The sequence below is a fragment of the Protopterus annectens genome, chromosome 10.part0 (assembly GCF_019279795.1).
Source record: "Protopterus annectens isolate FY-2018-M chromosome 10.part0, PAN1.0, whole genome shotgun sequence".
Classification (NCBI taxonomy): Eukaryota; Metazoa; Chordata; order Ceratodontiformes; family Protopteridae; genus Protopterus; species Protopterus annectens.
The window spans coordinates 1,684,367,679-1,684,383,358 of record NC_056744.1 but is presented as its reverse complement, the minus strand read 5'-3'; the positions used below and the strand labels follow the sequence as shown (position 1 = coordinate 1,684,383,358).

The 15,680-nt window shown below is 41.7% G+C and overlaps 1 protein-coding gene across 2 annotated transcripts in view; it reads right to left on the bottom strand.

Annotated features, from left to right (window-relative positions):
* The window catches only part of OSBPL10 (oxysterol binding protein like 10), a 546,334-nt gene that overhangs the window by 383,396 nt on the left and 147,258 nt on the right, over positions 1–15,680 (bottom strand). Inside the window, exons 1-2 of one of the 2 annotated variants that reach the window (XM_044086442.1) lie at positions 12,084–12,160; positions 8,020–8,166 (exon numbers count right to left, since the gene is read on the bottom strand). In XM_044086442.1, coding sequence (XP_043942377.1) covers positions 8,020–8,166; positions 12,084–12,122 — 186 coding nt within the window. In that variant the 5' untranslated portion in view covers positions 12,123–12,160. Of the gene's footprint in view, positions 1–8,019; positions 8,167–12,083; positions 12,161–15,680 lie in introns of those variants that run through there. The other variant, XM_044086441.1, reaches the window with a different exon arrangement.

The window sequence follows — 15,680 nt, the reverse complement described above, 5'->3', positions numbered from 1 at the left end:
TGACCATTCGGAACTTCTCTTTTCTCACAAATTGGTTGAGTCTGCTGAGATCCAAAATGGGTCTCCAGTCCCCTGTTTTCTTTGGAACCAAAAAGAACCCTGATTAAGTTCCGAATCCTGTCTGGTCTCCTGGGACTAGCTGGATGACTCTTTTTTTTTTTTTTTCTAGCAATCAGCGGTACCTCTATTGCTGCTTGTCTCAAGTGACTGGGTGGAACGTCCGGGATTTTTTTGATGGGAAGAGGCTGGGTGGAGAATGGTATGAAATACCCTCTGGAAATGATATTTCGTACCCAACTGTCATTTGTTATATTTAGCCAGGCTTTGGGGTACAAAGATAAGTGACCCCCGACTGCCTCCAGAGTAGGACAGCCGGGCCTCCCTTCAGGAGCGCTGATAAGATTGACCAGAGGAGTGATCTCTGTCACCCTGGTGTTGCAGTCCCCGTCTGCCACGAGGGCGGTGTCTTCCATTGAAACCCCCTCCTCTGCCTCTGGAGGGGGGCTCTCCACGTGTGTCTTGAAAGGCTCCTTGGGCTTTCCGGAACCACATCTTTCCTCCCCTCTGACCTTTGGGAAAGGGTCGAGTGGGGGTGGAAAAATGGACTCTGACTGCAGACAGAGTCTTTCCTTCCTACTCACACCTGGTCAAAGTCTCCTTCACCTTTGGCCCAAACAAAGATGAGCCGTCAAATGGGGTATTAGTACAATAAGACTTGAAGGGTTCCGTGAAGGAACAGAGTCGCATCCAGGCATGCCTATGGAGAGCGATTCCTGTACCTGCGACTCTACTCAAACCATCAGCTGCGTATGATACGAGACGCATGGACGAGTTGACTATTGAATTGAGGATAGAGAGCGGAGTGGCAATCTTATCGGATATATTTGAAGCTACAGCACCCTGAAGAGCATCTCCAAACTCCTTAAGGAGATCTCTCTGCAGTCTGGTAAAATGTGTCAAGTAGTTCAGTGATCTGAGTGAGAAAGTTGCTGAACTGAACATGCGTTTCCCATAGCTATCCATGATCCAAGATTCTCTATTAGGAGGATAGACAGATGAGGAAGTCTCAGACATTTCCTTTTTGGTGGCTGCTGCCACCACCATGGCATCAACAGGGACTCCCTTGGGCAAAAAGGACTTATCCACAGGGGCTGAAATAATCTTATTAGGCCTCCGAGGAACAGGTTCCATTAATTCTGGAGACGCCCACGCCCTACGAGAGACCAGATCCATAAGCTCATCTTAGGGCGGAGATACCCAAGAGGTGGAAGGTTGAGACCCAAACGCCTTCAGGAGAACTGACTCATCCTCAGTAGGGCTCTTGGACTGCCAATCACCCCTCTGCCTAAGGATTTCAAGAATCTCCGCAAAAGAGATGTCCTCAGAGGGGGATCTGTGGGACTCTTCTGATTCATCCAGGTCAGTGTCCAATGTGATAGACTCTTGGGGGGGGGGGGGTCCAAATGCTTCCTCTTGCATAATCTCTTCCTGGGAACCTCTTCAGGGAAAACTTCTGGAGAGGTCTCAGAAAAGCAGGGAGCGCCCTGTGGGGCTACCTAGGGCTCTGGGTCTCTACGCTTGGGAAGACCGGAGGAAACAGAAACAGACACAAGCACTTCAGGGGAAGAAGAGGCCAGACCTTGAGATGAGGAAGTCTTGGGAGACAACACTCACCTCATGGCATCAAATGCACCTCGGCTAGAGTCGATGGCTCAGATGGAGCCACGATCTCCTCCTGCACCGAAGCCATGGGCTCCGAGCCAGAGTTAGGAGCCGAGCTCATCCGAGCCGAGGCCCCGAGAGGAAGAGTCGGCACAGACAAGTCGGTGCGGCTATCCTCCCCAGACCCGACCAAAGAGTGTCGGCTCCTAGAGTCCCCAGTCGGCGCTGAGAAGGTCCGAGCAGATGGAGCCGATGACACTTGAGCAGGTGTCAGCTCCAAGGGATCCACAATCATCAGGTCGGCCTCATCCAGCTCCGAAGGTCCGATATGGCTCGGAGGAGGAGCAGACAATTCAAAGGTAGTGGTCTTTGGCTCTGACGGTTGTGTTTGAGCAGACATCAATTTAACTAGGCCTGGTGCCTTTAAGAGTTTCTGAACCAGCCGGTCCATATCCAGATCAGATAAGCTAACAGGGGACCTGGAAGAGTGGGACAGATGGAGCCGATTGGAGAAATATGGAAGGAGGTTTTTCGGTAACCAGTTCTAAAGCCGTGTCCCAGTTCCGAAAAGAGCAGACTGTAGGCTCCAAGGGCAGTGGAGACGAAGTCACCACACTCTCTGACCTCTTTCCTTTCTTGGATCTAGAATCAGTGGAAGACTTAGAAGATTTAGATGATTTACTGGCTCCATCCTGGTAAGACAATGCCTCAGAAAAGGGGTGTTTAATGATACCCCTATCAATCAATTTCCTCTTCCTTTCAGCTAACACTCTTGTGGAAAAGGAATGGCATATGCTGCAAGACTCTTGCAGATGTACCTCACCCAAGCAGTAAACACACTGCACATGGGCATCTGTGACTGACATTTTCTGTCCGCAGTCTGGGCACTTTTTAAACCCAGACTTTGGATGCTTGTTCTTATCTTCAGACATTACACAACTCAAGCACACTGATTAAATAAGAGCTGTTTTAAACTAAGTAACTCACACAATCATACACACAGCCCAAAAGGGGCACTAACAACTAAACTACAAACAGTAATAAGAGATTCAAAACGGAAGTCCCAAAGGGGATCACTGACTAATCACCAATCCTAAGGCCAAAAGGCCGAAGGCAAGATAGAAATACTGAGGAAAGGGGTAAAAATACAGAAAAAAACTACTATTTACTATCTAGTATATCTGCTACTAAGAATACATGGGTATATAAAAAAGAAAAAAATATAACTTGCTGAAAGGTGAAAAACTCCCAATAAAGTCTCGAGCCAAGCTGGAAACCAAGAGATCTGTGCCACGGCAAACTAGATCTGGGGTAATTCCAGCAGTGCATTATGGGATAAGGGGTGGGGTCTTGAGCTACTGGAGAACTTTGAGCTTGCTAGTCGGCCATATCGAAGCCGAGGATTGGCTCCGAACCCATCAGTGATGAATGAACGGCGAGATTGAATAACTTCACATCAAATGTTAAATAATTAAACAAACAAACAAATAAATAAAATGTGGTAGCAGTATAGGTTCATTACAGTGAGCCTACCCCATCTCTAGAATAGACTCCTCTTTCAAATCAATCTGTGTATACATGATCTTCCTTCAAACAGGAACTGGATGATTGGAATGGATATTCAAAATTCACTCTTGGTTTGACAGGCCTATGAAAAAGGAAGTATAATCTAAAGCTGTGTACTGGCAAGGTGTAAATATGCTCAAGAGTCAGTTGGTTTAGTACCTTGGAAATGAAGCAGAGACAGGATTTCGTAGATGGAAAAGAACAGTAATAAAACCAGTAACTTAACGTGGGATTACAGTGCAATAAGTATATTTGTGAATATGACAGAACAAGAAAATCTGGAAATATTGGACTTTTTCAAAATTTATTGGATTTGTGGGGGACACTAACGTATGCCCTACTTCATGTCATTAATGTTTGGACAAAGGCTTTGGGGAGGGGAAGAGAGGGAAGAAAGCTATCTGTAAGTAATGATCACACTTTCTTTTCTTAGCAGTACTGTATTTGTGGTGCATGGTTTTCTTTGCATGCTATTTTTATGTGTAATGGGGATGGCAAACAGGTGGTGGTGGTCTTTTCCTTCTTCCTCTTCTTATAAAGTTTTGAGAAATACAGGCAATGCAATGATTAACAAAAAAGTAGCCTGGTTAAAAGGCATGACAACGTTAAAACTAATGTTGCTCAGTTTGGCAGGGGGATACACACACACACACACACACACACACACAACACACACACACAAACACACACCAGGGGCAGCAATATCCTAGACCTGGTCATTATCAACATGGGCAACTGGTGTTCCACACCAGAGGTCAATTCCTCGTTGGTCAGATCCGACCACAAGCTAATCACCCTAGACATCCACATCCCACCCCCACCCCAATTAGGGAAACCTCCGCAAAAAACATCTCCAAAGCCAACTTCACACTTCTTAAGACAGAAGTAGAAAACTTCATGACACCCATCAGACGGACAATAGAGGTACGACTGCTGAATCCTACACAAATGCACTTTATAAGCACTTACACGAGTGCATGGATCATGCTATCCCTAATAGAACCAAGATGCTATCCTCCAAAAAAAGGAAGCCAATCTGGTGGTCCTCTACCATAAACAAACACTACAACAGAAGAAAGAAGCTGTTGCAAAAGAGTAAAATCCCATGACTGGAGGAACTCCCTGGTCAACCTCAGTATGAAGCTGAGATCCCTCATAAAATCCTCCAAAACTAGTTACGAAAACAAAATTGCCATTGACTCTAAAGATAACCACAAAGCATTCTATAGCTATGTCAAGAATCTCAATGGCAACACTCAGATCTGCTCTGAGTTACAGCATAATGGCACTAAATATACAGAACCAAGTGATATTGCCAACATCCTGGCAGATAGGTTCAGTGCTAACTTTACCCCCCCTCTCACCCCCTAGAGGGCCCATCTCTATACCGGAAGAATGCAAAGTTCCTGTAATCACTGCTGCACAGGTAAAAAAAAAAAAAACTCTCCAAAAGCAAGAACACAGCATCCATGGGACCTGACAATATCCCAGGCTGCGTTCTATACGAACTACAGAATGAACTGGCACCCTAAGTACCATGTTCAATCATAGCCTCACCTAAGGCTTTGTGCCCACTGAATGGTGCATCATGACGGTTATCCCACTCCACAAAGGGGGAGCTACAACGGACCCAGGGGAACTACCACCCCATTAGCCTGATGAGCCTGGTCTGCAAGGCCATGGAACGTATCATCATGGAACTCAAACAAAGACATTGGTAATCTCCAAACTCTGGACCCTACCCAGTTCGGGTTTGTAAAAGGCAGATCATGTCGCCTAAACCTGATGGACTTCTTTGAAGCAGTCACCAAAGCCATAGATGAGGGTAAGGCGGTTCACACAGCTTATCTAGATCTCGCCAAGGCTTTTGACACCATCCCCCACTCTGGAATTATAGATAAGCTCACTAAACTAGGTATAAATCCCTATGTCACAAGATGGGTTGCCAACTGGCTCACGGACAGAACCCACACTGTGAAAGTAGCAGACTCCAAATCCGACTTCAGACCAGTGACAAATGGAGTACCACAGGGTTCAGTCCTGGGTCCTCTCCTGTTTGGTATCTACTTCTCTGAAGTACAGGCTAACACAGAAGGTCTTTGGCTAACAAAGTTTGCAGATGACTGCAAACTAGGAGCCATAATCGAAACTCTTAACAATGTGGACATACGAAAAAAGGGCCTCTCTGAGACAGATGCCTGGTGTCACAGCCATGGCCTGAAGCTCAATGCTAAAAAGTGTATTGTCATCCCCTTTGGCAAAAACTCTATACCCATGAACTATCACATAAGTGGTAGTCTACTTAACGCCAAAAGTGTGATAAAAGACCTTGGGACACAGGTGGACAGTAGTCTCTCCTTTGATAATCACATCGCCACAGTGGTCAGGAAATCCTTCTACGTGGCTCACCTCATCACAAAAGGTTTCTCATCCAGAAAAAAAGAGGTCATTGTTCCCCTCTACTCATCACTCATTAGACCCATTATAGAGTACAACGCCCCTTTTGGTATGTACCTCACAAGACATCTACAACTGGAAAGACCACAGAAATACCTCATAAAAAGGATTACTGGCCTCAAACAGATGCCCTATGCAGACCATTTAAAAAACTCCAGCTTTACTCCGTCGCATATCGCCTACTCAGAGGTGATCTCTGCCTAACATACAAAGCTATGTCAAACCCAGAGCTGTTGGACATGCTCCACTTAAAGAAATCCCAATCCCTGCGAGCTACACGCTCTAGGGACCTAAACCTTGTCACCACAATAAACAGAACATGCTGGAGGGATAGATTCCTGTCCCACAGACTTCCCATACTCTGGAACAGACTACCTATCTATGTCAAACAGAGCTCCTCATTAGCACTCTTCAAGAAAAATCTTGATGATTGGAAGGGAAATAGGAAATTCACCCCAGGGATCACTTCTGTGCCTCTGCTCGACAGGGGCACAGGAAAATAATTTTCTTGGGTGGCGAAAGCCAGGGTACCTTTTTGGCTAGGCTTATATAGGCCCTAGGGCTAATAGCCTAGTACCTACCTATGAACCTATAAGTGGCTGCCAGTGATATTAGAACCCCTACTTATCTCGACTTACACACTACAGATCACAGTGTTTATTGCATGTGCCAAGGCTTAAGTGCTTTTTTCGTTCTTGCATGGGGAAATGACTGGATTCAGGAGCTTAGATTGATTAGTTTTAATAGATGGCAGGTAAATGAAAAAGAATATTGAATATTATGAAGCTTTTTTTCCCTAGCAAATGCATGTATAGTAAGTAGCAATTCTGCAAATGGTCTTCATGTCTCCATGGAGACAATCTGATAAAGAGAAACTGGAGATAGTCTGGAGGAAGGGGACTGGCTGGGGGAAAAGAAAACCAAAAAATAAAGGAAAACAGAAATTTGCTAGGATATAATGTTCTCTGAAAACAATCAGGGGTTCTCCCAGTTGTGAGAGCTTTAAGGATAATACAAAAACAAATTAGTCTTGAAGTAAATTTTTCTTAGTTTTTTTTTTTTTTTTTTTTTTAAATGCAATGGGGATACTAATATAAACAGGTGCTTTTTCTTTTTTTCTTTTTCTCCCTTCTTTTCTCTTTTTCTTTGTTCAATTTTAAGAAATATAAGCACTGCAATGAAAAAAAACACAGGAAAAGAAGGGGGAGTGAGGAAGGGTCTCGTTAAGAGAGTATGACAAAAGAAAAATCAGTGCGCTTTTTCCCATGCTTGCATACTGAAATGACTGGGTTAAGACCTTAGACGTTATCCAGTAACAAGTTTATTACAAAGTATGTAAATGAAAAAGAATACTGAATATTGTAGGCTTTTTCTTTTTCTGGTAAATAAGGTACCCTTAGCAATTTTGTGTCTGGTTTGCATGCCACTAGAAGACAATTTGATAAAGAGAAATGGCTGACTGCAGTATCAAAGGCTTTTGTTACAAAAGCAACACTGTACAGGAATCTTAATCCATTTTCATTATTACGCCATCTTTTAGGGAAAAGTTGGTAAGAGTGCATTCCAGGTGTAAATTATGCTTGAGGTGCCTGATAAGTTGCGGACTTCTGTCTTTCCCACAGCTTTTGATACATGGGTAGCAGAACATAAAGCAGTAGTTTTCAGCTAGACTGGGAATGGGAGTCAACTGGTTAGACTTGTTCTCACAATGGTGCTATTAATGAGACAGAAAATGAGACATTGAGGCAATGGTCCAGTAACTGCAGGTAATGCTAACTTCAAAAAGTAGGTGACATGCTACTCGTTGCCAGCACAAACTGACAAACAGGCAGTGAAAAAGACTACTCTTTACTTTCCAAATAACAATGCAACTCAGAAAGGAGAATCAGACGGTCTTCAGTAACTCGGATGATGTGGTAACAGATTCCTTTCTAGTTTCCATGAGGAGGAGTTCTTCCTATTGAAATGTGTGCATGAATATTCTAATTAATAAACAACAAAACTAACTACTGATTCTTCAAAGGCATATATACTTTCTTCCTACAGCTGCTGTACAGTAAAGTAAATGTTACAAACTTCAACAGAATAACATAAGAAGTTGAGCCCAAGAGTAAAAGCTTTCCTATTTTCTTCCTCACTTTTCAACCTGTGTTTGCAATAAAGAATAGGGGCAAAAGCAAAGTTCACAACACATCAGCCGGCTGAGAAAAATGTTTCTTTAACTAAACAAAAGTTTGCTTGGAAGGTAAATCCAAACTTAGCTCTTATGATATGGAATGTTAACATGTCACAATGGCAGATTGTTTTACATTAACAATTAGTAGATGCTTTTACCCTTGTGAGGTCCATGCCAAGTTTCAGCTGTGACAGAAGATGCAATATAACACTGCGTTGTTCATCCATTACTCCCAAGTCTTCCTCTTCATTATCTTCTGTATCTGTTGCCTCATCCTCAGGACTGATCACTGTTGGACCTAAATGCTGATATAAAAATGGAAAACTGTGATTAGCCCAACAGGCCCAAAAATGTTTTAAGGCAATTTAAAAAAGATTCATCCTTATTTCTACTCCATAATGAAAAGATAGTGGCAAAACAATAAAGTACAGTTGCTTAAATATTTAGATGCTTGTCATAAATATAAGCTCTAGCAAAAACTGGACCCGCCAAGTATGCATTTGACAGTCTTTTGCTTTGTATTGATAGTTACATGTACAGAGACTACCACCTCTTGTGGCCACTTCCAAAGCAGACTACTCCAGTCAGTCATGACTAGAACTAGAGGGAGGAGACGAGAGAGATTAAAACCTGCAGTTACAGTGCTGACCACAGTATAGGAAGGCACACTATTTTAGAAGTAAATTTAAGACCCATTTTTATTAAAGACAAAAGAACTTGTGTTGCATTTCTTTAGAAATAATTAACATAGTTAAACCATAATCTATTACACTATGAAAAAAATGAAAACTTGAATTCCAGTATCAGTTTCATGTTCAGTAAAAAACAACAAAGTTAACTGCTTAAAGCGTCCAGTGTTACTGCTGTGATACAGAAAATGTTTCCACAGTGGTGAATGCGAGGTGCGGCAATCAAAATCATGTTCAGGCCTGACAGCAGGATGTAAATAGTTGGAAAGGGATAGAATTACAAGACACTGTGAGAATATGCCTCAGGATATGTAGGAGAGGTATTTTTTAACAAACGACGAAAAACATGGTTTGAAACATAAAAAGGGGTATAATGCAACCCAGACACTACCGATACTGCAGTTCCTTTGAATTTCACAAGGAAGACAGCAAAAGGCACATGTTTTAAGTGCAAATTTCATGAGGAAATATGTGATACCTATATACAAATGAAAGACAAATCAATAAAGGTAAACTGATGTCTTTATGTTAATTAGGTGGTATCTGTGCAAAAGAACAAGTACTTTTGAAGGAAAGGGCAACCCAGGTTATGAAATCAAGATGAAGTCTTTCCAAAGACTAAAGAAGCTTCACTAACAAAGTATTTCATTTGGCAATGCACAGCCTTTAGTCGGGTCTCAGTCCAGTTTTGTGAACAGAATTATTGTGACACCCCAGTAACATCACAGTGTGCCATCAAAACACATGGCATACTCACTTTTATTTCTGATAATACTGCAGCAGAGTCTAACTCCAGAAATAAAAAAATACTTTCCAGACAATATCTACAGACAAGTGCATATCAACATTGTGTGTTTAGTGTACAACTAAACTGAAAATAAAAAGCCTTTTCATGCACAAATGCAATTACATTTTATGACTGAACCTTTCAAAGGTATAAATGGTTTACATTTTGTGAAATCTGTATTTAAGTTATTCTTTAAGTGTTGTTGATAACTTTTGTCTTAATGAAACAGCGGAAATTATTTACGTTGCTTTCAATTACCCTCTACACTGAACTACAGAATGTATACTTCCAGATTCTTTTAGAAGCGTTTACAGCGTACAAAATGTAAGTCTTTCGGCTTTTCCTGGTTAGGGGTCGCCACAGTGGAACTCCAGTCTGGTAATGACTGGCAGTGCATTTTTTATGGTGCCGAGTTGCCAGCCCAAATCCCAAAGCCCAACCTTCAAAGAAGGCACAACCATTCACGCACGGACCTACCTGCATGTCTTTAAACAATACACCACCATTATAAATTACTGCTGAAAGTTATCCACATAGCAAAATACTTATGAAGTTTGTGCATAAAGAAAATATATGCAATTCATGTCTTTGGGTTTGGCCAGTGCATCATAAAAATAAAGTCTCTGTGTATTCCAAACAAGACATCTTTATGGTCTTGACAGTGACGGTGGACTGACCAATAGCAGATGTGCAGATAGGTTCATAGGTAATCACTAGGAAAGATGCTCTTGAAGGCCATTTTAAGCCTAGCCAATTTCCCTTTTTTGTGCTTGAATTAACTCATCCCATTTTGTTAGATACTAGCCTTACCCATTCTCTGGTTGATAGTTATGTATCACCCCTAATGAGAATAAATGGGATCATATCATAAATAATTTGAGGGGACTCATGCATGGGATAAAGCATTTAGGAGCTGCCTCTGTCCATTAGTAGTACAAGAGGCAGTCCTGGGGTAAATTTTCTGTTTCCCATCAATAGATCCAAACTGCACATGAATGTGGACAGGGATGAACTTTGTTTTATGTGGATGGGGAGTCTGTTCCAGAGCTGCAGTATCCTCATTAAACAGATAAATTAACTAAATATTAATCAGATAAATGTCTGTATCCACATCGTCTCTGAACAGATGGTCTTTGAGGCTGGCAATGAAAAAGTGGGATATTGGAGCTTAGCATGGTCTGTTTTTAACCAGCTAGTTTCTTTTGTATATGGCAAGCTTTTATTTGCATTCGTCCATATTGCGATTTTAAATGTGTTGTTTTTCAAAATAATAATCAAGTTAAGGAAAGGTGAGCAGAACCTTAAGAATGCAGGGCAGCCAGCCACGGAGAAGCCGGTGGTCACTGGTATGCAAGTGCAGAAAAAAAAAAAAAAGAGAGATAACATTTGCCTTTGTACACTGGGACTGAACAACATACAGCACTGGGGTCTCAAGACACTGCAGGGTACAATGTCATATGCCTTCTCCAGGTCCACAAATAAATCTACTGACAGTAGTGGTAAATTCTCATGACCCCTCCAATATCTTGCAAGGATAAACAATTTATCCATTACTCCATGGACAGGATGGAATCCACAATTCTCCTCCTAAATCAAAAGTTTGACAAGTAAATGAAATACCCTTTCCAACACTAAGACATAGGTTTTCCCAAGAAGCTTGACAAACCATCTCTCTCTATAAATTTAAAGTGAAATTCACAGCTAAATTTACTAAGTGCTGCTGATAAAATGTCTTAGTGCTTAATAAGTAGACAGTAATAAATTCTAAAAGAAGCTGCTTTTTAAGTTTTGCTGAACAATCTTTTAAGCATTACATTGCTTAAAAATATCAGTTCTGCTTTAAAAATAAAAAAAATGCATGCTTTTACAATAAAAATGTATACGAAGAGCTCAGAATGATGAACTTGGGAGTTCCATTTTCTGGAAAAGCTAAGTTCAGAACCTCTACAAGCCAGTAAAGAAATGATCCTATAAAATTTGTTCATGTCTGTTGATCACAGTTTTTTTTCTTCCTCCTTCCTACATCTGGAACTTGCTCGTGGTACTTTCTAATACAGTACTTTTGAATTACCATTCACTTATACATTATGTCAGAGAAACATATTTCACCCCATACGGAGCTATTCAGTAGCCTAAAAATAATACTAAAATTGTTTTCTGGGAAAACAAGCACCTGCATGCTTATGTTCATACACACACACAAAGAGATTATAAAAACTTTCTCTTTCTCCCCCTCTCTTTTCTTTCAGTCACAAAAAGACAGAAGAAACAAAACTTAAAAGAATAAGTGATATCCCCATCAATCACTCTATATTCACAGAGACTGAACGCTAAAAAGTCCAATTAATGGAAATCGCTGTCTTGAGTCAATGCATCTTTCCCTGGCTGTGAAACAGTTCATCTATCCAGCTCAGAGACTGTGTGAGAAACACTGACATCACAATTCTGACCTGGCAGAAACGGCACAAATCAGCTCCAGTAACAGTGCTCAATGTGACATGCCCATCTTCTATTAACAGTACAAAGTACATAGTATTAAAAGATGCTGCCTGCATCAAAAGTCACAGACTAATAAACTTACATTCCATTATGAAATAGGCAACACTATCCATTTTCACTGCAACATTTAAATGTCCTATATAATGCATAGATCATTTTCTTTTTGCCACCACATCAAATCGTCAACAGCCCCCTCCCTCCCTCCCCAAACAGATTCATTTGTTTTCAGCAAAGAGAATGAACTTACGTGCAAAAAAGGTTTGGCTTTTATAAAGCTGGACCTCATTGTAATAGCTGGAGGTAATGATACTGTTGATGGATGCGTGGCTGGCAACAAGCTGCTGAAACCAGCAACACAATCAACCAGCAGACAAGCAGGATTTCCTTCAGTTACCCACCCCCACTCTCCTACTACTTATGAGCATCCATTTACCCTTTTAAACAGATTAAGAAAGGAGTCGTGATACCATTTTAGTGCAAGCTTACTACCTACGTCTCTGTAAGTCACATGGGCTTCAGAAGCTGGCAGAACAAAATTACATAAACAGCTATCAGCTGAGGGAAGACACTGCTACTTCTGAAGCCTTCTCTAGTGGGTGGCATTTCTGCAATTTGCATTTATGAAAGTTTCACAGCACACGTGGGTGGACAGAATTACAGAAAAGACTGGTAACCCTCCATGGGAAGGTTCTGCAATATCCACTTCACGAGAACTAGGGTGACACCAGCTCTGCAGCTTAGAAATTGAAAAAAAAAGAAACTGCCTTAAATGTGCTGTGTGTGAAAGTATATGGGTTAAAAGACATCTCAAAAAGAATTCAGTGATATGATTCAATGCGACTCCTAGCTGACAAACACATTAAAGGAAACTTCTTATGCTACTAAAGATTAGACATATCTTACAGGACAGATACTGTATGTCAACATACCGTGGCCCATTTTAAAAAAGTATGTACTTTGTGCTTCAGCTCTGTCAGCAAAGAATTTTATAAAAAGCAAGACACACATTTATTATATTTTGAGTTTAACACAAACTGCAGTACTTCAAATAAAATATCCATTGTACCCCAAATTAGCAAGACATGTCAATATTTTGAAATCTTACTACATTTATGCCCTTTGAGGTGACAACGAGAATGCACCTGAGCTAAAATCTATTTCTACACATGCTGTGCCTAGAGGTTGTGGTACAACACTGTCCTGAGCTTTATTCTTAGGAATGTTCTAGCGCAGAAATAGGCAAAATAAGTAATAAAAGAAAACGTAATGAATGATGAAATATTTGGGTGGGGGGTCACCAAGGTCAGGAGTACAGAAGCTGCAGCAGTCATTGAAATTTGGCCCAAACACACAGTCTGGTGAAGTAACATTCAAAGAATTTCAGTTGGCCTCAGAACTCATTCTACAGTTGGATGAAACCTCCTTTGAGGAAGCAGTACCAGAAACACATGGTGAGACTTGTCCATTTCAAAAGATGAGGTAAATGTTGCAATTAGATAGTTAAGCAATGGCAAAGCTGCATGAGTCTATCAGACCTTTCAGAGACTATGAAATGCACAGATATAAATGGATACTGTTACACAGAAGGTGGGGATGGCACACTTGGGATTGGCAAAATGGACAGGTAGTTGCACTGGAACTGTTTAATAGCTGAGCCTTCGAAGAGCAAGAAAATAGACTCCACCAAGGCTGTGGAATTATAGACTGACTATCTAACCTTGCACAGACAATGGAGTGCTAATGAAAGTCTGACAGGATGGTTTACATGTTTTTGTGGAGCTGGATAAGGCAAGATGACTGCTGCATACTCTAGAATGTATTATGGGAAATCATACAACACACTGACCAGTGGTAGTAGATGATGTGCGCCATTTGATCCTTATTTCTGCAGTAAGAGTCAAGTTGTGTTCTCAATGCAGTAAATTTAAGGTGGACATATGACTTCCAAGTAGGTTGTCTCTTCTCTCCCTGTTCTGTTCACAATTTCCACAGAAAAGATATCAAGACACAGCTGATGTTTGGAATGAATAGCATCAGAAGACAGAGCTACTTCTTGGCTGTTTGCAAATACGGATTTCCTCTTATCCTCAAGTAACTGTATTCTCTGGTATGCAATGCAGCAGTTCACTGACGAGAAGTGTCCGGGATGAAAACAAGCACCTCCAAAACCACAGGTAATAGTTTTTTCCTGAAAAGAATGTCTTAATTACTACAGTTTTTGGGGGCTGTGCTTGGGGGGGGGGGTGGATAAGCAGCTACCGCATATGCCAGAGTTAAGTACTTCAGGGTCTTGTTTACAGAAGCAGATAGATTAACCAAGCAGAGGGAAGCAGTAGCAGCAGGAATGCATACAGTTTACTGGAGCGTGGTGAGGAAATGACAGTCAAGCCAGAGAATGAGGCTCTCTGTTTACTGGTGAGTCTATGTCCTCATGCTCATCTATATTCATAAGATCAGAATGTGGTTCTTTTACAGGCTGTAGGGCTTACTTTCTATGACAAGTGAAGAAAATGGCAATCTAGGTGGATTCTCAGAAGTACAAATGCTAATCCTCCAAATCAGGTGTATTCAGTAGAGGTAGTTTGGCAGCTTCTGTGGGAAGTGCAGTAGAAATATCCAGTGCTTGGGTGGGGGGTGGCAACGCACGATGCATCGGAGACCATCGGAGACCATCCAGGTGCAATTAACCATAGGCAAGACTGCTCTGCAATTTGTAGCATGTTACAGGCCACCCTCTCAAACTCAGGAACCTCACATGGCCTTCCTGAAAACAATGGAGGGGATAAATGTATCTCCAAACACCATCATACTAGGTGACTTCAACTACCCTAATATAGACTGGGAACACTACTGAAGCCCAAACACTCTAGCCCAAAGGTTCCTGGAGTTCATAAACTCAAATGCCATGGAACAACTAGTCACCATCCCCACAAGAGGAGAAAACATACTTGATCTCATCATCATGAACATGGGATCACAATGTTCAACACCGGAAGTATACCCCTCACTGGTGAGATCAGATCATAAACTAATCTCGCTGGAGGTCCTCATCCCGCCCCACCTGAAATAAAAAAGACCACAGTGAAAAACTTCTCAAAAGCCGACTTCACACTTCTAAAAACTAGTGTGGTCTCCTTTAAGGCCCCTGAGCCAGTGGTAAACATTACTCAGACCGCTGAATCACTTACAAATGCCTTCTACCAGCACCTACAGGACTACATGGATCAGGCAATCCCAAACAAAACTAAGACTCTTTGTACCAAAGGCAAGCGTCCAGTCTGGTGGACCCCAGCCATAAACAAGCTCTACAACAAAAGGAGGAAGCTACTACAAGATAGAGCAAAATCCTTGAAAGGTAAGACACCTTTGATCATTATAAGTTAAAAACTAAGAGCTCTCATAAAATCATCCAAGGCAAATTTTGAGAGAAAAATCGCCAAGGACTCAAAAGACAATCATAAGGCCTTCTTTAGCTATGTTAGAAACCTAGGAGGAAACTCCCAGATATGCTCAGAATTAGTTCAAAATGATGTGAAGATTACTGAACCTACACACATTGCCAACATACTGGCTGACAGGTTCAGTGCAAACTTCTCCTCCCCCTCCCTCCAAAAGGAGAGATATCTATACCAGAGGATTGTAGCCCCCAAACATCTCCAACGCCCAGGTGAGAACTGCTCTCCAAAGCAAAAACACAGCATCCATGGGACCGGATGGTGTCCCCGGCTGTGTGCTCCACGAACTCAATGAGGAATTAAACCCGCAGTTAGGACAGCTGTTTAATCTTAGCCTCACCTCAGGATACGCACTCCAAGGAGTGGCGACGGCACTGTGGTCCCACTTC